Raw genomic sequence first — 27449 nt, 5'->3', positions numbered from 1 at the left:
TACTATGATACATTGCTCTAATGTATACAAGCCTCTTATATAAAGTACACAGTAGGAAATACTGAACAGAGAAGGAGCATGACATTGTGGATAAAGCTGGGGACTCTGGGTTCAACTCCAGGTTCTATCACTTACTACTGGTATGTCCTTGAGCAAGTTACTAACCTCTGTTCTTCACTTACATTATCTATAAAATGGGGTAAAACCTCAAATGGTTGTGGTAAGGATTAAATGAGTTAATGTATTTCAAATGCTTAGAATGGTGCATGACACATACTAAATATGAAATAAATGTGAGCTATATTACTAACTTTAAAAACATCTTTTTGTATATATTTAATTAAAATTATTTTCAGCTGTTCTTTTTAGGACACATTGTTAGAAAAAAAAAGAACCTCCCACTAACCTGACTGGCGCACTCAGTCCTACTAATTATTTTACTTATTTTTTATTTTTCTTTTTATTTTTTTAAGACAGAGTCTCATTCTGTCGCCCAGGCTGGAGTGCAGTGGCATGATCTCAGCTCACTGCAACCTCTGCCTCCCCAGTTCAAGCGATTCTCCTGCCTCAGCCTCCCAAGTAGCTGGATTACAGGTGTGTGCCACCATGCCCAGCTATTTTTTTTATATTTTTAGTAGAGACAGGGTTTCACCACGTTGGCCAGGCTGGTATCTCGAACTCCTGACGTCAAATGATTCACCCACCTTCGCCTCCCAAAGTGCTGGGATTACAGGCGTGAGCCACCATGCCTGGCTGGAATCATTTTAAAAACAAATGGAGTATTTCCTAGGACTACCAAGTGTTTTTAAGATATACTAAAACTCACAGATAAAAATTCTGTGATTTCAGAGTCAATGTGACATGTGCAATAAAATATTTTACAACCTTTTCATGATAAAATATAGTCAATTCTTAATTTTTATCTTTTATAAAATATTTAACACTTTCTACATCTTTTTAACAAAAAAATATTTACCAGCAAGTGCATCTGTTAGTACTTAGTAGTATATGCTTTGTTATGTTTTGAGGACTGCTTCTGCCAATTAGGTTATACGGAGATATTATCCATAAAATAAATGGCCTATATCACAGCTTGTTTTTGATAAAAACACATTTATAGGGTATGGTAGCCAGGCACAGTGGCTCACACCTGTAATCTCAGCACTTTGGGAGGCCAAGGCAGGAGAACCACTTGAGCCTGGGAGTTCAAGACCAGCCTGGGCAACGTAGTAAGACTTCATCTCTACAAGTAATTTGTTAAAAAATTAGTCAGATGTGGTGGTGTGTGCCTGTGGCCTTAGCTACTCAGGAGGCTGAGGTGGGAATATCACTTGAGCCCCAGTAGGCTCAAGGGTCAAGGCTGCAGTGAGCTGAGTCACTGCACTCCAGCCCAGGCAAGAGAACAAGACCCTGTCTCTAAACAAACAAACAAACAAACAAACAAACAAATAAATAAATAATAAACAGTATGGTAAGATATATTGGCCATGGTAAAAGAAAATTCAAAATATTTTGAATAACTGCTGATAGACTAAAACAAGTACTGAGTTTGAAGGCAAAAGGTGTGCAATGGGCCTGGGTACCTCTCCTACCAACTCTGTAGGTCTTTAGGTAAGACACGTAACCTTTCTAAACTTAAATTTCCTCACTTATAAAAGGAAGATAACATATGACATGCTTGTTCCATCTGATGAGACAGTAATACAGATAGAAAAAGTTAAAGGGATTTGCAAATTACAAAATGCTATGTGAAATAATAATGTTAACTATCACCTGGAAAATAAAATCTAACAAACAATAATTTCTGACATGTAACTCAGAAGGGTAAAAAGAGTAAAAGCAAAATTAAGTAAAACAGAATGATATTGCTTTAGCAGAACTCTTCCAATATAATTCTAATCTACTTTATGTGAACAATGTTTCTCAGCAATTACGTGTATGAAAATAAAAACTAAGAATGAAACTTATCTGAACATTATCATATTCTAACAATGAATCATATTCAACTCAGATACAAAGCTATAGTGGGGAGAGGAGAAAGCCCATTCATTTCACTTAAAGATGTATTTCCAATAAAAATGTACCAAAATTCATGATAAATACCAAAATGCATGATGTTTACATTGTTTTGACCAATTTTATGCCAACAGTAAAAGTTGTAGTGATTGGCCAGGTACAATGGTCACACCTGTAATTCCAGCACTTTGGGAGGCCTAGGCAAGCAGATCACTTGAGGCCAGGAGTTTGAGACCAGCCTGGTCAACATGGTGAAACCCCATCTCTACTAAAAACACAAAAATTAGCCAGGCATGTTGGCGCATGCATGTAATCCCAGCTAGTCAGGAAGCTGAGACATAAAAATCACTTGCATCTGGGAGGTAGAGGTTGCAGTGACCCAAGATCATGCCACTGCACTCCAGCCTGGGTGACAGAGTGAGTCTGTCTCAAAAAAAAAAAAAAAAAAAAGAGAGAAAAAGTTGTAATGATTGATGGCTTCATTCAAAAGAAAAAATACTATTTAGAGACTTAAAGTCATAGATAATGAAACACATTCTAACATTTCAATTTATACATTATTGTCATGGAAAAGCACAACAGAGTGATAAAAGAGTTTCTAGTATAAGAATATATTTTATTATTTCATTAAGGAAAGGAGATATGCCATCAAAGAGAAAAATGAAAAATGTAAACTTTTCAAATGTTAAAGAAGGGCTATTCATGTTTTTTGCAAAAGGATGATGGTAGGTATCATTCCAAAGGGTACATTTGAAAGAATAATGTAACATCTCTGTTTTAAAAGTCAGGCAGCATATACGTTAAAAATTACATAACTACAAGTATTTAAATTTTTGATGAAAAAATTTAGATATCAATCTAAAAAATGTTCAAGTAGGTAGTTTATGAAAAAAATTTTAGGGGCTACTCAAACAAAAATTTGATGTCTCCCCTAAAAACAGATAAAAAATGCTTAGTCTTGGGAAAACAACTAAGCAACGGTGTCTTTGCAGCTGAAAGAAAAAAAGCTAATCTCTTTTTAAGTATTAACCACTTTAGCAGGTTATATCAGGCCCACAGTAAACACTATGCAGATGATACACTACACAATTCGAAGAAGCTTCATTTATGCAAATGACAATTCACACCACCATATGTGGTAGCCCTGACTCAATTAAGTTGTGTAGCCCAGATCTATCCAAAGACAAAGAAGTCACTAAGAGGTCATTCTCCTACTTATGAAAACGGAACAATAAAAACTACAATTCAGATGTCTCCAGTATATTTTCTGTTACTTAAGCAAGAAACTTACCTTAGGTAAATCAAGAGTTAGTTTGTCAACAGCCAATGACAACAAAAATTCAGCCTTATTTTATAGAAAGAATAAAAGACAGAGAGACCTGAGTTAAAAATCTTTTGCTTTGCTACTTATTAACTTGTAGTCTTGGGCAAGTTACCTAACCTCTGTCAATCTCACTTTTCTCATCTGTAAAAAAGGAAGAACATCTATGTCATAAGATTAATATTTGAATTAATGATATAAAATACCTGATATATTGTATGTGCTCAATAAATGGCAGTTTCTTCTACTTTAAAAATATATTTTAATAGAAAAAAGAAGAAACATAATTGTCATTGTTTAGTGGGCAAACCATTTACAAAATAATATTTATAAAAAGACGGTAGGATGGTATTTACAGTAAGATGGTCAAAAAGAAAATATGATAGGGGCCGGGCGTGGTGGCTCACACCTGTAATCCCAGCACTTTGGGAGGCTAAGGCAGGCCGATCACCCGAGGTCAAAAGTTTGAGACCAGCCTGGCCAACATGGTAAAACCCCGTCTCTACTAAAAATACAAAAATTAGCGGGGCGTGGTGGCGTGCACCTGTAATCCCAGCTACCCAGGAGGCTGAGGCAGGAGAATCGCTGGAACTCAGGAGGTAGAGACTGCAGCAAGCCAAGATCGTGACATTGCACTCCACCCCGGGCAACAGAGCAAGACTCTGTCTCCAAAAAAAAAAAAGAAAATATGATAGGAAGAAATAAATCAGCAGGGGCAATGTAATAGGCCAAAAAAAGCAAAACATTTAAGAAATGGAAGGCAGTCACCAATGTAGAGGAAAAACAAGAAAAGACACCATTTATTTAGTCAGGGCTTTGATCTATCCTAAAAACTTTTTTGATTCATGATAAACAAAACTACTACTGGCCCTTCACTTTGAAGGCAAATACTTTTAAGAACTAAATTCAATTTCCAGTATACCCACTGGTTTTCTGAGAATCGACAGACACTCTTTGGTGCTGCAGTTTCTTTTCCTAAAAAACTAAGTAAGAAAATGTGTAATGTATCATTTGATCAATTGACAGAAAGGTCTCTGTTGATCACACAGACACTCAACAGATACAAGCAATGAGATCACCCTAGGAATTTTCATGCTTTTTTACTTTTCTCAGTTTCAGACCTATAAGAAGGTTCTTCACACTCAAGGTTAGGAGTTGTCATTACATAGTGAGTATAGCCCCTAAAATAATACAATGGTTGCTCTGGAAATAAAAACTATAGATTCTTGAAAACAGTTCAATCATCTCTGATCAAATAAAACATGCCATGTATTAACCTGAAACATCAATACTTTGGAATTTTAGCCAGACAGAAAAAAAAAAAACAAAAAATAACTGCCAAAAGAAACAATGTGGGGAAGCAGGGTCAAAACAACACATTTTATTACCTTTTACTTACTTAACACATGGAGAATATTAAACAAACAATAAATCATATAGTCCTTCAATGACGCAAGAGTATTGGTTACAATTTCATTTTCACCCCCTTTCATTTGCAAAATCGTGTCAAAGCTTACTTTCTACTATCAATAACAAAAAGCACAGAAATAAATAGGCTATGGAGAGTCACTAAATAATAAAGTTTTGGCTACTTTATCCTAAAAGAAACTATAATAACCTTTAAAAAATAAGAAATAAATGTCCCATGACAAAGGAATGAAATAAACCATTACACATTGACACAATGAATAATTAGCCATAAAAAGAGCTATAAAGACTCAATAGATACATGAAAACTATGTGTAATAAACAGAAAAGCAAAATACAAAATGGTATGTAATTACGTAAAACATATATGAGACACCGTAAGTTAATATTCCAAAAGTTGTGTTTGGATTGAGATTATAAATAACTTGTTTTCATATCTTGTATAAATTAGGATCCTACAGTTTAACTTTTTGAAGTCAGCTATTCAAATACGTATGTGTGTCTGTGTGTGTATACGATAATAAATATCTCAAATACCTTTTTGTTGTAATAGCTCTGATGGCTGTGTAACTGAGGTCACAGGCTCAACAGGGTGATTTGCAGTGGGAGGTGTTCTTGTTGATGAGGATCCTGATAAAATGGTGGACACTACTGGGCTGGACTTGGGAGGCTGAACATTTTGCATAACAGGACAGGATAAAGAATCTGCAACTGAAGAGAAGAAACTATTTCATCCACAGAAACTTGAAATATATTAATATATATTACTCCATATAATATACTATATATAATGTATATAATATAATATGTAATTATATAACATATAATAATATATATTACTAACAAAATACAGTTTATCTGAAGTTCTTGTAGAAACTTCAATAGTATCATCACATTTACCTAGTATATCTTGAAAAGAAGGTGGTACAAATGATTTTTTAAAAACTGAAAAATTACTCATCAAATGTTTTAATAAACTTTAATGACAATTTTCCTAAAATATTTCACAATCTTCCTTACCTTCTTAAAATGAACTCAAAAAACTTTTATTTACTAATGATCTCTATGAATACTAATTATTGAACAGATTATTGTCCTATGCAATGGTGACTCAGGTAAGGAGATGAGGAAGAGGTTTTTGACTCTGCAATAATGTGGTCTCTGAATTCCATAAACACTTCTAGTATCAGTTCAGATCTCATTTTGCACTGCAAACTGCTACTTCTTATTTGCTGTTTCTAATCAGATGCCTTATTTCACATGTAACTAAGTAAGGGCCTAATCATAACACGAAGTTGAACTTCTGGAATAAAGTGCACGTGACTCATCGTGGGTCTTTGTGATAGCTCAAAATACCAAATGTCTCCTAGAAGGCAAAATCGTCCCTGGTTGAGAAATACTGGGTAAGTTATTGAAGATAATCTTCAAGATTATCTAACCAAGAGATAACTGAAAAACCTATGGCAAAAGACTACTGGTGAGCAGTCACGATATGTTGAATAAATTTACATACTTACACCTGCACATATACATGTGTGTGTCTCTGTATACTGTGTGTGTATCTATATAAACAATCTTAGTTCTGGGACTGAAACAAATAGGAATATGGTGACAAAACAAAATGTGCTATATGTCCTAATAGTGTAAAAACAACATAAGCACATATGAGGAACGGGGAAAGAAGGTAGTCTAAATACGCTGACTGCTTCATCATTTTTAGTAGGAAGAGAAACTATCATTGTGGAAGATTGAAAACATCATCACAATATTTTTCAGTTCCTTTCATCAATATGGAGTCTATTTTACTACCCTCTGAATCAGAACAAACCCTGTGACTGGCTTTAATCAACAGTATGGGGCAGAAATAAAAGTGTACAAGTCCCAGATCTCAAGTCTTGAGGGACACTGCAGCTTACACCTTTCCACTCTGAAATGCTGCATGGATCATCACGTAGGGAAGCTGGTCTAGTCACATACAGAAAAACCTAGGCACCCCAGTGAAGAGTCTGCACCAACTGCTAAACATGTGAGTGAAGCCATCTTAGAATCTTCTAGTCCCGCAAACCTCCAGCAAAATGAATTCACATGAGTGAATTCAAGAAAAACCTTCAGAAGAACTACCCAGCAAACCCACAGAACCAAGAAAAATAAATCATTGTTATTTTAAACCAGCAATAGATAACTGCTATTGTCACTAAAACTGCCAACATAAAACAGTGATTAAGAATATTTAACAGTATCCAAGTAAAAACTGAGAAAGATATAATTATCTAAAATTAGGGTCAGGCGTGGTTGCTCATGCCTATAATCCCAGCACTTTAGGAGGTCAAGGTGGGCAGATTGCTTGAGCCCAGGAGTTTAAGACCAGCCTGGGCAACAAGGCAAAACCCCAACTCTACTGAAAAATTCATCTGTGGTCCTCAGCTACTGGTGAGGCTGAGGTGGGAGGACGGCTTGAACCCAGGAGAAGGTTTCAGTGAGCCAAGATCATGCCACTGCACTCCAGCCTGGGTGAAAGCGGGAGATCCTGTCTCAAAAACACACAATGAAATCATATCAGGTGTATGTGTACGTACATACATGTATTGATACACATGTGTGTATATATATATATATATAAAGCATAATAAAATACCCACGAACTCAGCATCCAATTTTGAAAATAAAACATTTTCAATACTGTTGAAGCTCTCAATATGCTCCTCACAGAAAGCACTCCCCTGCCCCTTCCTGAGTCGTGTTTATTATCCTTTTGCTTTTGTTTTCAAATAGTTTACCACACATATAAGTATCCCAAGGCATTATTTTTGCTCATTTTGTAAACTTTATAACAATAACATACTGCAGGTATGCTTCCGTATTTCCTGTGCTACATTCCTGGGATTCAGTCATGTTAATAAGTGCAGCTCTACTTCATTTTCACTGCTGTTCAGAAGTCTGATGGAAGAATATAATTTATTTATTCATTCTGCTATTAATGGACTTTTAGGTTATTTCCAATTTTTTGTTTTCACAAACAGTGCAGCTATGAATACTCATGTACTTGTCCCTGGTATAGACATGCAACTTTCCCCAAGGCAGAGCTTCTACACGTAGGTGCCACAGCTCAAATATGTGGAGGTGTGCAGGAGGGATATCGAATCCCTCAGCCCTGGGGACAGCTCTGTAGGAAATGAGCCTAGAGAGCAGACTAGTCTCTTTGTCCAGCAGCTCAAACAAAAATCATTTGCCATAAGAGGCATCCATCTAAAACAGGAAGTGGTGTTTTATGGCCCTCATATTCAAAGTGTAGTCTACAGACTAGCAACACCTCATGTGGAAGCTTGTTAGAAAGTAGAATCTTAGGCCAAGTCATAAAAGACCTGGAGAATTAGAACCTACATTTTAAATGAGATCCCAGGTGACACATACGTATAGTTTGAGGAGAACTTCTCTAGAGTATATAGAAGAGGGATAGCTGTGTTGTGGGGTGTGGTTATTTTCAATCCACTAATGCCAAATTTTCCTAAAATACGAATGAATATACCCTCCTACCAAGAGTGTCTAAGAGTTTCCTGTTATTCCACATCCTCACCATTCCTTGGTATTTAGTTAGACTTTCTAGTTTTTACCCATCTGTTACTAGGTATAAGATGATATCCCATTCTAGTTTTAATTTGCTTTTCACTGTTTATTAATGAGATTATGTTTCCATTTAATCTTCTGTGCAATGCCTATTCAAGTATTTTTCTTTTGGTTGTTGGTCTTTTATTAATTTCTATGTAGCACTTGTATATTCTGGGTAAACACTGTAAGTATATATATTTTTTCCCAGTTTGCAGCTTGTGTTTTTCTTTTCTTCATGTTGTCTTTCAATAAAGAAAAGTTTTAAATTAGAAATGAGTCAAGTTTATCATGTTTATCCTTTATGGCTAGCATTATGTGCATTGTGCTTAAAAATTCCTTTCCTACCCCAAGTTTCTAGAGTTAGTTTCCTGTATTTTCTCTGAAAAGTTTTAAAGTTTTACCTTGTTAGCCAGGCACGGTGGCTCACGCCTGTAATCCCAGCACTTTGGGAGGCTGAGGTAGGCAGATCACAAGGTCAGGAGATCGAGACCATCCTGGCTAACACGGTGAAACCCCGTCTCTACTAAAAATACAAAAAATTAGCCGGGCACAGTGGCGGGCGCCTGTAGTCCCAGCTACTCAGGAGGCTGAGGCAGGAGAATGGCGTGAACCCGGGGGGGCGGAGCTTGCAGTGAGCCGAGATCGCGCCACTGCACTCCAGCCTGGGCGACAGAGCGAGACTCCGTCTCAAAAAAAAAAAAAAAAGTTTTACCTTTTTGCATTTACACATTTACTTCACCTGCAATTAATTTTATACATGGAGACTTTATCCTTCAGATTACAGCTAAAGTATCACCTCCTTAGGGAAGACTTCCCTAGGCTTCATGTCTAACAGGCTAAATGCACCTAAAGTAATGCTCCCAAGTACCATATACGGTTGCTTCATGATGCTTAAATAGTAATAGGAACGTTACATTCATTTGTGTTTATTTGGATATGTGCTTCTCTAAGTGAACTGCAAACTTTATGAGGATAGCACTAACTGTTTTTACTCACTATTTTATCTCCCAACACTAGAACAACTTGTGGAACATAGTTAGCTTTCAAGTATTTGTTGGATGAATGGAGACAAGGCCTACCAACATTAAGGACCAGAGAAATATGCCAACCAAGAAGCTGCTCCTTTCACAAAGGGAATTTGACAAAAGAAACAATACATAAAACTGGACTATGCAAAATGCACTGTTGCTCTGTTTAGTTTCTGAGGTGTGATTTCTGAGAGAAGGATATCACGATTCAAGAATAAATATTTTCTTTTTTTGATGATTATGGCAGTTCCTCAGTTAATTTTTTACTTTTACTCCTGGGCTCAAGTGATCCTTCTGCCTCAGCCTCCCAAAGTGCTGGGATTACAGGATGAGGCACCATGCCGGGCCTTTAGTTAGTTCTTAGTAGCTCTTTTAGTTTCCTGTTAGTTACTTAGAATTCACTTCTTCATGCATAACACACCTGAGGATTAGGTATGTAGATGGCCTCTGAAAAGAATACTCCTTTATTAATATAATCCTGTAAAAGTAAGCCCTATCTTAAGTAATCATGCAAAAAGTTCTTTAGAAACTAGGAGATATTAAATAAATTCTCAGTTAATAGTATCACTATCCACTCAAGTTGTTCAAGCTAGAAATTTTAAGTCATCTTGTATTCTTCTTTTTCCTTCATAAACTATATCAACAAATCCTTGAGGTCATCTTTGTCATCTGTCTTCTGTATAAATGAATCCAGTCCAAGTTATCCTTCACCTAATAATTGTAATAATTCCTTTCTAGCTGGTTTTCCTGTTCTAGGTTCTTCCTTCTCCAGTTATCTACTACACTGTTCATAGAAGAAAGTTCTGAAACACAAATCTGATACTGTCACCACTTTGCTTATAAACTTTTAATGGCTGCTGATTACATATAGAACAAGGCATGTGTTTTCCTTTCATTAATTCCTCTCACCTATCCAAATGCCATAGTCCAGCAGAAATTGAGGCTGATACTCTGGAGAGGGGGTAACAGCTAAAGCCAGAATCTGAAATAAGTGAACACAAAGATGAACATCTCATCTTCTCAGCTTGGAGAGGGAGAACACGTAGAAAAATTTACAAGTAGTGGGCACAAAGTTGAAAAAAGATGAAAAAGGTTCAAGAATATCTTTAGAAAAACTGAAGGAGTAAGTATGTGAGGGAGTAAAATTACGCTATTCCCATAACTCTGCAATCACACAAGTTTCCAAAACTAAAAATAGTCTTTTGTACTGCACTACTTGTATTTTGTACGAGCATTTTATTTTTCCAATGCAGTTGTCTAATTTCTTACTTATATTTCTATGTCCAAATAATCTTGTCCTACAAGGTATTTGCTTCTGCTTTTCCTCAAGCACATTACCAACCAGAGATGACAGATAAAATATTAACTTATCAGTGACTATATCTTAGTGTCATGTGTGTAGTGGACTTTTATTCAAGAATTATACACTGCTTCTCGGTCTTCTGGCTAAGATCAACTGTGAAGAATTATATAAATGCTTATTATTTTTACTCAAGTAGCTTTTTAAATGCTTTTGTATAAAACTGAGCATCAGAAAACAGCATTAATCAGACACTACTGTTTTATAATACGCTATCAAGATGTGGTTCTTATTAAGCAAGAAATATTTAAAATAATCAAAATAATTTTTCTGGCAAAATTCTACATCTTGGCAACAAGACTTACCTCGCTAATTTTTAAAAGTATGTACTTTGTAAAACAAAGAGACACTAAAGACAAATTAAGAAAATTATTTTAAATGAATCTACGGAGTTCTGGTACTCATCCTGCTGTCAAAAATGGGCACCTTTACATCCCCAAGTCATACTCTGGCAACTTCACCTCAAACTAGAAAAGAGCTCCTGTACTTATTATTACAATTCTATACTAGGTTACTTGACTATACTAGAGATTCACCTACAGTGAGAGTTTAAAAATTTTTAAATGGCCTAATGAAATGACACCTTTTAAACACTAGCCAAAAGTGCAACCTAAGTTAACAACTAATGCAACACTCAAAACATACATACTCGGAGTGGGCTTTTTTTTTTTTTTGAGACAGAGTCTCGCTCTGTCGCCCAGGCTGGAGTGCAGTGGCACCATCTCCGCTCACTGCAAGATCCGCCTCCCGGGTTCATGCCATTCTCCTGCCTCAGCCTCCCGAGAAGCTGGGACTACAGGCGCCCGCCACCTTGCCCAGCTAATTTTTTGTATATTTAGTAGAGACGGGGTTTCACCGTGTTCGCCAGGATGGTCTCGATCTCCTGACCTCGTGATCCACTGGTCTCAGCCTCCCAAAGTGCTGGGATTACAGGCATGAGCCACCGCGCCCGGCCCAGAGTGGACTTTTTAATAAAATAATTGAAGTTCTAGTACTGAATTATAATGTACTAATAGGCTTTTCTAAAATAAAGCAAATGAGATAATATTTAAAGGTCCCCTTTAGTCTATGTTTTGAATATTAATTCATTAGCTGCCTAAAAGTAACAGTATGTATCCATCTGTCATATTTTTGATATTTGCTTAACTCAGCTTTATGCTTTTGCATCTCCAACTCTATAAAATGACTGAGGACTTTTAGTATATCTGAAAATGAAGATAGTATAATGAAGTAGTAAAGAAGGTAATCATTTCTGTCAATTATTCAAAGGTTGAATTTAACACAAAACTATGTTTAATACCTAAGATTTTCATTTATGTGAAAATACAATTTGAGTGTTGAAAGCAATTATGTTGCCAGACTTTCTAGAACATTAAACTCAATATTCCCATACCCTGTACCTAGCACAAGGTACTTTTACCTAGGCTCCCCAAGGCACTGCAACAAATTCGCAAGTTTCCAAGGAATATTTTAAATTGCCAAGAAAAACAGTGATACGTGTCAAATACCTTATGAATTACTACTAAGTTACATGGGGCACTTGAAAAATATTGAAATATATCAACTGAGAAAGTCTGGGAACTTTGGCAATATTTAATTTTAAAGTAGATTTTTAAAATAACCTCTATTTTTTTTGAAATGGTGAAGCACGTTTGTCATATTAACCTGAGATAATATTTAATTTGTTAACCTCTGAACTTCAATTAAAAAGTAATTTACCAATCTAAAGGCAGGAAAAAAAACCCACTTCTGAACACAAATTAAATTCTAAAATATATTCATTATGGCACTCACAGTACAGTACTAAGATAAAAGAATGAAAATATATCCTGCCTCTCTGCCTACAGGACCCATTACAGCAGTTATTCAAACAGAGAATAGTTTTGTAATTATTCTCCCTCTTTATTCAATCTTTTCTTAATGACAGGCCTTTCCCAATTACTTTCTCTGTTCATTAGCCAAATGACCCCATATTTCCCTGACATATTTCAATATAAATTGGTTCCATCCAGGGTGCTATTCCCACCTCAGAACTAAGATAGGAATTACTTGTATTTATTTTGTCATGAAAGTTATAAAATCCTTAAGTTGGAAGGACTTTAGGATAAGTGGATCTGTAAATGCAATGTTGAAAGAAGAGAGAGGAAAACAGAGAATTTTTAGAGGACAGAAAGCCCTGGTTCTGAGGGAGACAGAAAAAACTGACCTCCAGGCCAAGCTCTGTTTCTACCATTAATGACCACAGGCCAATTCAACTTGGATAACTTTCTTCATTTGTAAAACAAAAGGACTACAGTAAAATTTAAATCTGTTTCACAGCATCACTGAAGATCCAGTTAGAAACAGATTCTCAAGAGTACCCTGGAGATTCTATTCTAGCTCAGTAAATTGTAGTTGCAAATCGCAATCTGTGCAAGTGATTCTGGTAGACAGCCAGATTTCGGAACTGTGACAGACACTTTGAGTTGACTCACCCAAGTCAGTGCTAACTCCTTTTTCTTGCTTGCCTCTACTATGGATGCTAAAAAAAAAAAAGGCTCAATATTCATTTTCCAGCTTTCCCTGAAGCTAGGAATGGTCTTTTAAATAGCTATGGCAAGTGATCCATAAAATGAAGTCTGTCAATGCCACTAACCAGTCCCCTTTCCTCTCCCTTCTTCCTGCTTTTAATTCTGACTTAATGTCTACAGGTACAGAAGTATCTTGTTTCTATAACCTACATGCTACGGGTGGCAGAGTGGAAAGAGAAAAAAGGATACCAAGAACAGCTGGATCCACTGCATCCACCTAGACTTGTGTTGTGAGGAAAATACCCCCTTTTTGTTTAAACTACTATGAACTGCTTGTAGCTGAAAGCATTTCTAAACGACATAGCAATGAAAGTGTAGATGATCTCAAATGAACAGCTCAGGTCTGATATTAAAGTTCTAATTTTAAATAATCTAATTGTCCAGAGAAGGATATCTTTCCACAGCATCTTTGACACATGGCTATCCAGACAATGATACACAGCTAAAGATATCATTCCAAAAGTGACCACAGTTTTACCAATTCCCATTTTTTACATACATTTTCAGTTGCTTCAAGAGCAGATTCTGTTAAATTCAAGTTCGCAAACTGAATTAAAATGAATATATCCTATGGAAACATTGCACTTAAAAAGCCACACTGGGCCAGGTGCGGTAGCTCGTGAGTTCAAGACCAGCTTGGGCAAAGTGGCAAAACTCCATCTCTACAAAAATAGCTGGGTGTGGTGGCGTATGCCTGGTAGTGCCAGCTACTTGTGGGGCTGAGATGGGAGGATCACTTGAGCCCAGGAGGTCGAGGCTGCTGTGAGCCAAGATCATGCCCAGCCTGGGTGATAAAGTGAGACCCTGTGTCAAAAAAAAGCACGCCACGTCTTACATACATAATTTTTAAACGAATAAATTTAACAACACTTTAGTTTAGGAAGGTCAGAAGGGCTAAATACCAGGGTATTCTTCACGCATCTTCCTTTCCCTTCCCCATCTTTCAGCCTAACTTACTAATCTGAAAATGAGAAACACTGTTTATGTGCAGGAAAGATGTCTTCTGCAAAAGTCACTAACAGGGGCTAACCCTGGGAAACCAGTGCACTGCTGCAAATCATCCTCTTTTCTAAGTAAGTGGGGCTCTGGCTAGTAAAACAACTGTCCTAAGGTTGAACTAGTATAAAAGAGAAAATAGTGGCCAATATATCCTCAAAACAGACCCTTTCATTTTGCCCTGTATCTAATTCACATTAAAGACAACTATTGCAGATATATAAAATAGATCAATAAATGCTGACTGATCATGGCAAGGAAACAAACTAGATAAGGCAGATGGTTGGGTGGCTAACTGGGAATGGATGAGAAGAAAGGGTTCAAAGAGGTGCTACAAAAAAACCACAATAAATTGAGCAAACTTCCAGTTTTTCTATCGGGCAATATCACCTTTAACCTTCATGTCAATAATAACTTAATTGGGAATGCACTGATTTTCAAACATGTTTTGGTGAACTTTTCATTCAACCTACCAGTAATTGTTGGGTTGTTGTTCGCTACAGCCAGGGATCCTGTGTGGTTTCGGATGAGATTGTCTTGAGTCGATGGAAGGCCTGGAGCTGACCACGTTAGAGTATTGTATCCTGAAAGACTTTGCTGCTGCTGGTGCTGTTGTGATGGTGGAGGTGGAAGTGGCAATGGATGGCTGATAGCTGTATTTTGACCAGAGAATGAATTATCTTTAACTGGCCTAATAGTTGGAGCACTCTGTGAGGTAAACATTTGCCCATATGTATCACCAGCAGGCAGAGAGGGATATGAAACACTAGGATACGCAGCATTAGAAACAGTTGACATAGCATAATGACCACAAGTAGAGGGAAATCCCTGAGACGCAACAGAAGAGTTGGCAGAGTATATGGCTGGACTACTGTAGTGATTCACAAAAGAGGAGTATGGTTGGGAGGCACTCGTATGCAAATGGGATGCTGATGATGCAGCACCTTGGAAAGATCCTAGAGTGGATCCCACAATATGAGGGGCAGGAGGACCCCTGCTGTACATCTGCTGTGCTCCTGGTTGCTGGTTCACTGTGTTAACAGTCACATTTTGTGTTGGTACTGTATAGAGAGCAGAGTAGTAATCACCACACTGAGTATCCAATGGCAATGAGGTCATTTTCCCAGGTCCTTGAGAGTAATGTCCTGAGGGAGCAATATAGTTTTGATGATGCAATCCATATCCAGATAGAACCTGCATTTGATTCTGGGCTGGACCTGAAAAAGAAATGCAAGTATTTACAGGTATTGGTAAATACATAACTAATTTTTAAAAATAGTCCCCATTTAAATGTTGACCCAATTAACTTTCTTTTCCATAATCTCAACTTATTACAAAAGGTATACACTGTTATAGACCCATTATGGTAGCCAGCCTCCAACATGGCCCCCAGTGATCCCCAATCCTCCTGTTATCCACACCCTTGTGTAGTCCTCCCTCACAATGTACCAGAACTGGCCTGTATGAACAACAGCATATGGCAGAGGTGATGATATGTCACTTCCACGTTAGGTGAGTCTTGAGCTCTGGCTCTCTTTCTCTCAGATACCCGAGTCTGAAAGAAGACAAGCTGCCAAGTCGTGAACAGTCCTATGAAGAAGCCTATGCGAGGAGGAACTTAACTCTCTGGCCAACAGCCAAAGAGAAACTAAGATCTGCCAACAACCACGACTGAGCTTTCAGGCAGATCCTCCAAACTCAGTAGAATCTTGAGATAACTATATAGCCCAGCTAACAGCTTATCTCATGAGACACCCCGAGCCAGAACCACCTAGCTAGGCTGCTCCCAAGTTTATGTTCCTGAGAAACTGTGAAATAAATAGTAGTTGTTTTAAGTTGTTAAGTTTGGGGGATATTTTGTTATACAGCTATCAGCAAGTAATATACTCAGCCTGGAAGAAGTTTAAACTTTGAGACAGGGTCTCGCTCTGATCCCAGGCTAGAGTGTGGTAGCATGATCATGGTTCACTATAGCCTTGTTCTCCTGGGTTCAAGCAATCTTCTCACTCAGCCGTCCGAGTAGCTGGGACCACAGGTGTGTACCATGGTGACCAGCTAATTTTTACTTAGTTATTTTTTACAGAGACGGGCTCTCACTATGTTGCCCAGGCTGGTCTCCCATACACCACTGCCCAATTAATGTTTTTAAATTTATTTTTTTGTAGAGACAGGGTCTCATTGTGTGCCCAGGCTGGTCTTAAACTCCTAGACTCAAGTGATTCTCCTCCCTTAACCTCTCAAAATGCTGGGATTATAGGCATGAACCACTGCACAGAGCCAAAAATTTTCTCTCACTTTTTATTTTTCCTAACTATAAAAGCAACAATATACCCACCGTAGAAAAAAATTCAAACAATGAAGAGTATAAAGTAAAAATCTCTGTCTAGTAGCTTATATCCTATTTCCCAGATATAGTTACAGTTAATGATTATGCATCCTTTGTATATCCATGTATCTATGTAATGCATATGTAAGCACGTATATAATTTACTTGATTTTTTAAACACACAAAGGAATCATATTACAGTTCTGCAACTTGCTTTTTACTTAATATATGCTGAATATCCTTCTGTATTAGCATATATAAATCCTCATTATTCTTTTAAAAATGTACATATAGTACTTCATTGTAGAGATATAACATTATTTACCAAATCTCCATTGATTAATTTCTTGGGGATGAACCAATTTATATTTATGAGGTCAACATGTGTGATGAAGCGATAAGACAAATTTCTAAAAGTCAAACTAGAAGTTCAAAAGGTTTATGTTTTTAAAATTGACATTATTGGCAAATATCTCTTAAAAGGTCTATCGATTTATACCTCCCATCAACAATGCTTCAGATTGCCTTATCATCCCAACACTGACTATATTTTAATCTTTGCCAATCTGAAAAGTGAGAAACACTTTAGTTTACAGTAGTTAACTTTGAATGATGCCGAGACTCTCATTTGGGTGTCTTTCTCTGCTGTTTGCTTTTTCTATAGCATTGTAATTTCCTTAATGATTTCTAACTGTTCTCACACAGTAGTAGAAAATTAGCCTAATGTTATGTGCTGTAAGTATTTCCCCCAGGTTACTGTTATGTTTTGACTTTGTTCATGGTATCGTTTCTTGATTACGTAGTAAAATTCTTTTTTTATGCTTGATGAATTTTTAAATCATACTTAGTACTGGTTTCTTCATTTCAAGATTGTAAAACTATAAAACCATATTTTACTCTAATGTTTTATACCTTCATTTTTATGTATCTTTGATAAGTATAGCATATATTTTATTAATACCAACAAAACATCAATCCTAATGTTAATCTTATTAATACATTAAATATATTATATTATATGCCACTCACTGTTCTAAATGCTTTACATATATTAACTTCTTTAATCTTCTAAAGTACATAGTATTATTATACCCATTTATCAATAAACGAGCCACAAAAGTTAAGATGTTTAACACAGTTACATGCTTAGGAACTAACTAGGCTGGAATTTGAATCAGGCAGTCTGGCTCAAGTTCATGCTGTTAACCAATGATCTGCTGTCCTTTGCTACAAATGGCCAGTTGTCCCAACAACAGAATTCTAGTTTTAGTTCCAATTACTTTTCTTTGGGTTTTGGGCAAATCTTAATTATCTTGGAATCTAGTTTTTCTGTCTTGTGGAAGGAAAGAGATTATCTGTGCCATATCTCAAATGAAAGGATAAGTTAACAGAAAATTGACAAGATGTTTCAGCTCCACTGACACAAGTACACAAAGGAAGTACCACTATACTCCTTGCCCTAATAATGTATTAAAATATTTGTTTATAAAAGAGATAAGAATAAAGTATACATTTTCTAATTGTTTTCCATTTCTTTTAAGTAATGTAATGGAATCCTCATTTCTGGTCATGTAATATATATACTACGGCCAGCATAAAAATAACTTACACAGTCAAGCTATAAGGGAAAAATATCATCTACATTCCTCCTATAATTCCAAGAAGTATACACAGAACAAAAATACTGATAACACTATTTTACTAGGTGTATAATTGACTTTTCTTTCAGATTATTTTAGATGGTAATAATTCATCTGAGAGAATTGATCTACTTAAGGAAATAAAGTCTATTAGGAATCTTTCATTAACACGACAAAAGTAAAATGTTGTCCTCCTTTCTCCTATTTAAATATATTAAAAGATGGATTTGCTACCTTTCACTGTAGTCTCAGAAAAGTCTACACTAGTAGAATTTATCAACGAAGAGCCAAGTCAGATTTAGAGAAATCTGTTCAAATTATCTACCCACTTAGTGATTGATTTGGCATATCCATGCTACATGATCTGAAAAGAGAAATCATCATTATGTCCTAACTATTCAAATGTCACTCTTTTAAAAATAACAGGAATGTTCTATCTGCTGAAATTTATCAGAAGTGAGTTGCCCACCAGAATAAGTCTATTTACTTTCTAGCTTATCAAAGAAAGGTACTACTCTGGGAAAACATGGGGGTGGGAACATCTAATACATCTAACTATATGTAGATGCTTACCATTCCATACTTTATATCAAGATCTAAATGTTCCCAATCTATAAAAAAGTATCTGAAAGTAATTAAAGTTAATAAAAAAGATAAATGTACATCATTTTTAACATGTATTCAGTATTTTTAAATTACCGAGATATTTTGCTTTTTTGTACTATTTCTTCAAAAACCATTATGTATTTTACACTTATAGCACTTCTCAATCTGATCAACCATATGTCAAGTACTCGACAGCCATGTATAGCTAGTGGTGACCACACTGGATGGTGAAAGTCTACAGCATATGTCTATGATTCCAGTTGTTTCTGCCTCTCATGATAATTAAATTTTCGGCCCTCATTGTTTTTCCCCCTATTCTTTTCTCGTGTACCTGCTTCATTTTTTTCCCCATATTTATTTAAGCTCTATGGCTTCCAAATACTGTATTCCAAGAAAGAATTATTTTTTTTATTTTTTTTTTATTTTTTGTTATTTTTTGAGACGGAGTCTCACTCTGTCGCCCAGGCTGGAGTACAGTGGCGCGATCTCGGCTTACCGCAAGCTCTGCCGCCTCCCAGGTTCACGCCATTCTCCTGACTCAGCCTCCCGAGAAGCTGGGACTACAGGCACCCGCCACCATGCCTGGCTAATTTTTTTCTATTTTTAGTAGAGACGAGGTTTCACCGTGTTCACCAGGATGGTCTCAATCTCCTGACCTCATGATCCGCCCGCCTCGGCCTCCCAAAGTGCTGGGATTACAGGCATGAGCCACTGCACCTGGCCCGAAATATTTTTTCTAAGAGTAGAGCAACACTGTGCATTATGTACATATATACACATATTATGTTTAACTTATCTGAATACAAAACTCTTGTAGTAATTATTCATCTGTGATCTTTCTTGGGATTCAAAATGATCCTGCAACATATATGAAAAGACTGCTGGTATTTTAATACTTCTAAAATAGACAAAAGTTGTAGAGGAGAAAAGAAATTTATGTGGAGGAGAAAAGAAATTTGTTATGTCAAATTTCTGAAAAATAACTTCAGAAGTACTTCTCTTATCACAAATGTGATAGTCATTGTAAAAAAAAAAATACAGAAAGTAATCAAATAAAAATCATCTGTAATCTTCCTGAGACAACCTGTTAACATTCTGATGTATATAAATCCAGTATTTCCTTTTGGCATATATATGTATAATTTAGTTAAGCAAAAGTGGGATTATAATGTATCTTTTAAATGATTTCTTCATTTAGCATGATTTGAATATCTTTCCATCATTATTTTTAACGTCTGAATAGTACTCCGTTACACGAATTTACTATATTTTAATCAATTTTCTATTTGCTATTTAGGTTTTCTTTTTTTTTTAACATAAACCACATAATAAACAGATCTGTAGGTAAATTTTTGTGTTCATTCACTTTACTAATAATAACTTCCTACCTGTTGCAATTACTGCGTCAAGCCCCTAGTTGGCAGTTTAACTGTGCAGAAATGGGAGATGTCAGGATGTCCAGCAAAAACGGAGGTAGAGACCAGAATCAAAGTGGGCCCAGAAGCTAAATTTGGCAGAGACTTCAAAGTCTTTATAAATATATTCCAAAAATGAAAAGAAAATATATTCCAAAAATTGGAGGAAAACGTTACCAGCAAATGCACAGACAAGGGGTATCAAGAGAAATGAAAACTATTTTTAAAATATTCAAAATAAATAAATATGCTAAATGGTCTCTACAGCATGGCAGAAGACTTAATGAACCTTGATTAAGTTGATCAACCTTGAAGATTGGTCAAGAAAATGATCTCATCTAAGAAACATAGAGAAAAAAAAGACTGAAGAAAAATGAACAAAATTCAAGAGACCTATGGGACAACACAAAGCAGTCTAAAACTTGTATAATCAGTAAGCGTGTAGTGGGCTAAAGAATGGCCCCCTAAAAGATTATGTACACATCCTAATTCCTCCAATCCTGTGAAAATTATATGAAAAACAGTGATTATTGCCTTAAATGATGAAAGACATGCTTAGGTTAAAGATCTTGAGGAGTCTCTCCTGGATTATTTGAGTGGGTTCTAAATACAATCACATGTATCCTTACAAAATATACATACAGAAGAGAAGACATACACATAAACAGAGAGAAGTCAATGTGAAGTTGGAGCACAGAGTGATGTAGCCACAAGCGAAGGAATGCCAACAGTCAAGGACAAGTGGGAAGAGTCAATGAACATATTACTCCCCTAGGAGCCTACAGAGGGAGCATGACCGCTGTGGTTTAAATGTTTGCTCCTCCAAAACTCATGTTGAAATTTCATCGCCATTGTAACGGTATTAAGAGGCTGTGCCCTTATGAATGCATTAATGCCACTATCACAGAAGTGAGATTGGTATAAAAGGGCAAGTCTGGTCCCCTTTTCTCTGCCCCCACCTTTGCCCTTCTGCCACGTGATGTTTTCTGCCACGTTAAAGGCCCTAGCCAGATGCTGGTACCTTGCTCTTGGATTTCCCAGCCTCCAGAATTGTGAGAAGTAAATTTTTGTTCATTATAAACTAGCCAGTCTCAGGCATTCTGTCATAGTAGCACAAAATGGACTAAGAAGTAGTCCTGCCAACATCTTAATTTCAGACTTCTGGGCTTCATAACTGCAGAAAAATACATTTATGTTCTTTTAAGCCACCTAGTTTGTAGCCATTTGTTTCAGTAGTCCTAAGACATTAATAAAGATATAGAACAGAAATTCTCAAAGTGTAGCATACAAAACCCTAGCAGTGCCAGAAACTCTTTGAGGAAAATCCATGAGTAAAAACTATTTTCATAATAGTACTAAGATGATATTTGCCTTTTTCACTGTGTTGACAATTATACTAATGATACAAAAGCAATGACGGCTGCAATGTGAACCCTGGGGCACAAACTGAAGCAGTGGCACCAAGCAATACTAGCAGTTACTATATTCTTCACTACCATGCACTCACATATATTTTTAAGCCAGTTTCCTTTAAGAAAGTATTAAATAAAGCAGTAAAAATTAATCTTATTACATTAAAAACAATAGTCTCTGTGAAACATAAAGCACTTTTATTGCACACTGAAATATAAATGTTATCTTCAGGAAAAGTACTTGTTTAACTTAGCTGTGAGTTCTATCATTGAACAAAACTTCAGCAAATAGAATACAATACATTAAAAGCAAAATACATCATGACCAAATGGGGTTCATACTAGGAATACAAGGTTGTTTGACCATTGGAAATACATTCAATGTGATTCAACATATTAACAAACTTAAGAAAATGCCATATAATTGTATCAATAGATACAGAAAATGCATTAGATAAAACTTGGCATCCATTCATGATAAAAACTCTCAATAAACTAGGAAGGGAAAGAAACTTTCTTAACCTGATAAGCACTATCTACTAAAAACCTATAGCAAACCATACTTAATGGTAAGGAACAGACAGACTGCTTTTATCCTAATGTCAATTACATGCAAGGCAAGATGTCCTCTCTCATCACTCCTATTCAATAATGTACAAGATGTAAGTCCCTTCAGTGAGGCAAGAAAAATAAATAAATAGTAGATAGACTGGAAAGGAGTTAAAAAAAAAAAACTGTCTTTATTTGCAGAATGACATGACTGTCTAGGTAGAAAATCTCAAAAAAATCTTCCAAAAAATGCCTGGAACTAGTGAGTTTATCAAGGTCACAGAATATAAGGTCAATATATAAGAATCAATTACGTCTCTAAAGATCAGTTATAAACAAGGGGAATTAAGATTTTAAAAAGCAGTATCATTTATAATAGTACAAAAAAGAAGTACTTAGATATCTAAGTTTAATGAAATATGTTCAGAACCTATATAAAGAAAACTACAAAACATTAATGAAAGGAATCAAGGATTTAAAGAAATGGAACGACATACCGTGTTCATGGATTAGAAGACTTGATATTATGATGTAACTTATCTCAGTTTTGATCTTTAGATTCAGTGAAATCATAATAAACAACACCAGCAGGCTTTTTTTTGTAGGTATCAACAAGCTGATTCTAAAATTTCTATGGAAATGCAAAGTTACTAAAAACAAACAAAAACTGAAAAGGAACAAAGCTGGAAGACTCACATTACCCAATTTTAAGCTGTACTTTATAGGTTACAACAATTTAAAAAGTGTGGTATTGGTGAAAGGACAGATAGAATGCAACATAGTCTAGAAACAGACCCACAAAAATACAGTCAACTGATTATTGACAAAGGTGCCAAGGCAATGCAATTGAGGAAAGACAGTTCTTTCAACAAATGGTGCTGGAATAACTAGATATTCACATGTGAAAAAAAGAAAAGAACCTCAACATATATTAAACAAAAATTAAATCAAAATGAATCATAGGCCGGGTGTGGTGGCTCATGCCTGTAATCCCAGCATTTTGGGAGGCCTAGGCAGGCAGATTACCTGAGGTCAGGAGTTGGAGACCAGCCCAGCTAACACGGTGAAAACCCATCTCTACTAAGACTACAAAATTAGCTGGACATGGTGGTACATGCCTGAAATCCCAGCTACTCGGGAGGGCTGAGACAGGAGACTTCACTTGAACCTGGGAGGCGGAGGTTGGAGTTAGCCAAGATAGCACTACTGCACACCAGCCTGGGCGACAAAGTGAAACTCCCATCTCAAAAAATAAAATAAGGCCGGGCGCGGTGGCTCAAGCCTGTAATCCCAGCACTTTGGGAGGCCGAGACGGGAGGATCACGAGGTCAGGAGATCGAGACCATCCTGGCTAACACGGTGAAACCCCATCTCTACTAAAAATACAAAAACTAGCCGGGCGAGGTGGCGGGCGCCTGTAGTCCCAGCTACTCGGGAGGCTGAGGCAGGAGAATGGCCTAAAAAAAACCCGGGAGGCGGAGCTTGCAGTGAGCTGAGATCTGGCCACTGCACTCCAGTCCGGGCAACAGAGCGAGACTCCGCCTCAAAAAAAAAATAAATAAATAAAAATAAAATAAAATAAAATAAAAAATAAAAAGAATCCTAAATCTCATTATAAATTAAACATTTAAGAGAAAATACAGATTTTTGAAGGGAATCTGGGATTGACAATGAATTCTTACTATAGAGGTGAAAGGGGCAGGTCCCCTTGGCCCTCTGAAGGTGTGCTGAAAAATCAACTTGCAAAAGGCAGGTTAACAGGAGAAAAGACATACAAATTTATTTAACATGTAATACATGGGGGCTTTCAGAATGAGACCCAAAGATAGAGGAAACTGTCCATTTTTATGCTTAGGTTCAACAAAGTATGGACAGCCATGCAAAAGTTTAACTGGATAAAAAGGCTATAATCTAATGTGAACAGACTGAATGGGGAAACCCAGGAAGGCCTATCTGTTTAGTTTCTTCTTGGCCTGAGCACACATTCTTTCCTCCTGCTTATGGGGCAGGACCCTCTCTGGAATGGGTTTTATGACCTATAGTCAAACAAGGTAGGTGAGATAATTACAGCCAGTTTTTACAGATAGGACAGAGGGAAAGTTAGAGTAATATTTTTAGGTTTTATGGCTTGCTTTGGGGAAAAAAGGTTCCAGTTTCTATGACCTGCTTTGGGGAAGAGGGAGTCTGGTTTTCTAAGGCTAGCCTCAGGGGAGAACAGGACTGAGAGACAGGCGGCAACAAAAGTCAGAGAAAAACTTTTGCTCCTGAGGCCTTCGTTTTGGAGTTTCGTTCTTTCTTTCTTCTCTTTCTTCTCTCTCTCTCTCTCTCTCTCTCTCTCTCTCTCTCTTCTCTTCTTTCTTGAAACAGAGTCTTGCTCTGTCACCCAAGCTGGAGTACAGTGGGGCGATCTCAGCTCACCCCAATCTCCACCTGAGGGTTCAAGTGATTCTCCTGCCTTACTTTCCCTAGTAGCTGGGATTACAGGCATCCACCACCACACCTGGCTAATTTTTGCATGTTTAGTAGAAACAGGGTTTCATCATGTTGGCCAGGCTGGTTTTGAACTCCTGGACTCAGGGAATCCTCCTGCCTCAGCCTCCCAAAGTGCTGGGATTATAGGTGAGAGCCACTGCACCCAGCCTGAGGTTTTGTTTTCTGAGCCTCAACCTCACCTATGATACTCAGCAACATAAAATATTGATAAAGTTGACTTTACCAAAATGAAAAAAAAAGTATGCTCTGCGAAAGGAGCTAAGGGGGATTAAAGATAGATAAGACACAGTTGGCCAGGTGTGCCTGAGGTCAGGAGTTCGAGACCAGCCTGGACAACATGGAGAAACCCTGTCTCTACTAAAAATACAAAAATTAACTGGGTGTGGTGGTGCATGCCTGTAGTTCCAGCTATTCGGGAGGCTGAGGCAGGAGAATCACTTGAACCCAGGAGGCAGAGGCTGCAGTGAGCTGAGATCACACCATTGCACTCCAGCCTGGGGGATAAGAGCGAAACTCAGTCTAAAAAAAATAAAATAAAATAAAATAAAATAAAAAGACACAGTCATGAAAACGTTTAGGAAAATTAAAAGAATAACACAGAAAGAAAATGTTTGCAAATCCGACACTTAATAAAAAACTTGTACCCAGAATACACTAAGAACTCTTAAAACTCAACTACTAAAAAAAATAGACAACCCAACCAAAAATCGGTAAAAGATCTGAAAAGATAATCACCAAAAAAGATATAAGAATGTAAAATATACACGAGAAGATGCTTATCATTAGTTATTAGGAAAATACAAATTAAATTACAACAAGACACTATCAAAAACCGAAAATATCAAATGCTGGCAAAGATGTGGTGCAAGAGAAACATTCACTCATTGTTGGAGGGAATACACACTAGTAGAGCCACCCTGAAAAATAATTTTGCAATTTGTTATAAACTTAAGTATATATTTACTACGTGACCCAACAGTCCCACTCTAGTTATTTACCTAAGTGAGCTGCAAACTTGCGTCCACACAAAAGCCAGTACATGAATGTTTATGGTAACTTTTTTTATAACTATCCAACACTGGAAACAACCAAGATGTCTGATAATAGAGGAAGGGACAAATAATCATGGTACACACATACAACAGACTACTACTTAGCAATAACAAGGAACAGAATATCAATTTGTACAGCAGCATGGATGAATGTAGCTAAGCCAAAGGAACCAGACCCAAGGGGATACATATTACATGGTTCCATTTATATGACATTCAGAATAACAAGGATAGAGAGCAGAGCAATGGCTGCCAGGGGCTGGTGAGAGGCACTGACTACAAGAACTTTTTTTTTTTCATGGTGATGGAACCGTTTCAGATGGCACTGCACTGGCATAATACATACATGATTACACGTGTTTAACTAAACTTATAGAGCTGTACTCTACAAAGAATGAAAGGAAATATACTATAGGTAAATTTTCTTTAAAAAATCAACCAGGATGTCAAGAAAACCTAGGCTAGAATACAGACTGTGACAGATCAGTCTAATTGTATTACAAATGTATGATAACCTAACTGAATGATGTTTAGGTAATACAGATACAGATAGACAGACACAAAAATAATTACAGATGGGTTAGCATATACATATACATACTCACATTTCCTAGCTCTGTCCACTTTCAGAGCCTGAAGCAGTGACACCACCGTAGTAATAAGCATATCCAACACCTAGTTCTTGGTTTCTAAATATTATCCTCCAATAAAAGAAACCAGAGTCCCTTGGACATAGGGTTGATTTTGATACTGGGATAAGGCAAGTACAAGAGAGAGTAACTTGTAGTGTCAGAAAGTAAGGAAGTGCCCAAACAACAAAAGGATTGGGGGAAAGGGATACAGAAGCCAACCTGAAAGAGCTCCCAATGGCCACAGCTGGAATAATCTGAGCAACAAAAGTAAGTATCAATAGTATTGGCACTTTGGGAGTCAAGGTAGGAGGATTGCTTGAGGGCAGGAGTTTGAGACCAGCCTGGGCAACACAGCAAGACTCTGTCTCTTTAAAAAAAAAAAAAGAAAAAATTAGCTAGGCAGATGGCATCAGCTACTTGAGAGGATTGCTTAAGCCCAGCAGGTTAGGGCTGCAGCAAGCCATAACTGTATCACTGCACTCCAGCCTAGACAATGGAGCAAGACCCTGTCTCCCTCTCTACATACAGCATTGGATTATACCCCAAAGAATAAAGTAAATATTTTTGAGTTTATAATAACATACACAAATGACTGAATAGATTTTAAAATGGGATTAAACAAAATCTCCATTATAAGAAACAGGGAAAGAGAAAATTACCATTAGAAATCCATAGTAGCTGGTGCTGTGGCAAATATCTGTAGTCTCAGCTACTGGAAAGGCTGAAGAGAGAGGATCCCTTAAGCCTAGGAGTTCTGGGCTGTCATGTGTTATGCTGATTGGGCATCTACACTAAGTATGACATCAATATGGTGACCTCCCAGGAGCAGGGGACCATCAGGTTGCCTAAGGAGGGGTGAACCGGCAGAAGTAGGAAATTAAGGATATCAAAAATCCCATGCTGATCAGTAGTGGGACTATAACTGTGAATAGCCACCGTACTCCAGCCTGAGCAAGAGGAAGACTCTGGCTCTTTAAAAAAAAAAAAAAAAAAAAAAAA

The 27449-nt window shown here is 36.9% G+C and overlaps 1 protein-coding gene across 2 annotated transcripts in view; it reads right to left on the bottom strand.

The window, feature by feature from the left end:
- The window catches only part of SEC24B (SEC24 family member B), a 94367-nt gene that overhangs the window by 65331 nt on the left and 1587 nt on the right, over nt 1-27449 (bottom strand). For both annotated transcript variants that reach the window (XM_011945748.1, XM_011945749.1), the window contains exons 2-3: nt 14799-15542; nt 5303-5476 (exon numbers count right to left, since the gene is read on the bottom strand). In XM_011945748.1, coding sequence (XP_011801138.1) covers nt 5303-5476; nt 14799-15542 — 918 coding nt within the window. The remainder of the gene's footprint in view (nt 1-5302; nt 5477-14798; nt 15543-27449) is intronic.

Source organism: Colobus angolensis, unplaced genomic scaffold (genome assembly GCF_000951035.1).
Source record: "Colobus angolensis palliatus isolate OR3802 unplaced genomic scaffold, Cang.pa_1.0 Scaffold244, whole genome shotgun sequence".
Classification (NCBI taxonomy): Eukaryota; Metazoa; Chordata; class Mammalia; order Primates; family Cercopithecidae; genus Colobus; species Colobus angolensis.
Note: the sequence above shows the minus strand (reverse complement) of the source record. Positions and strands in the feature narration are given on the sequence as shown.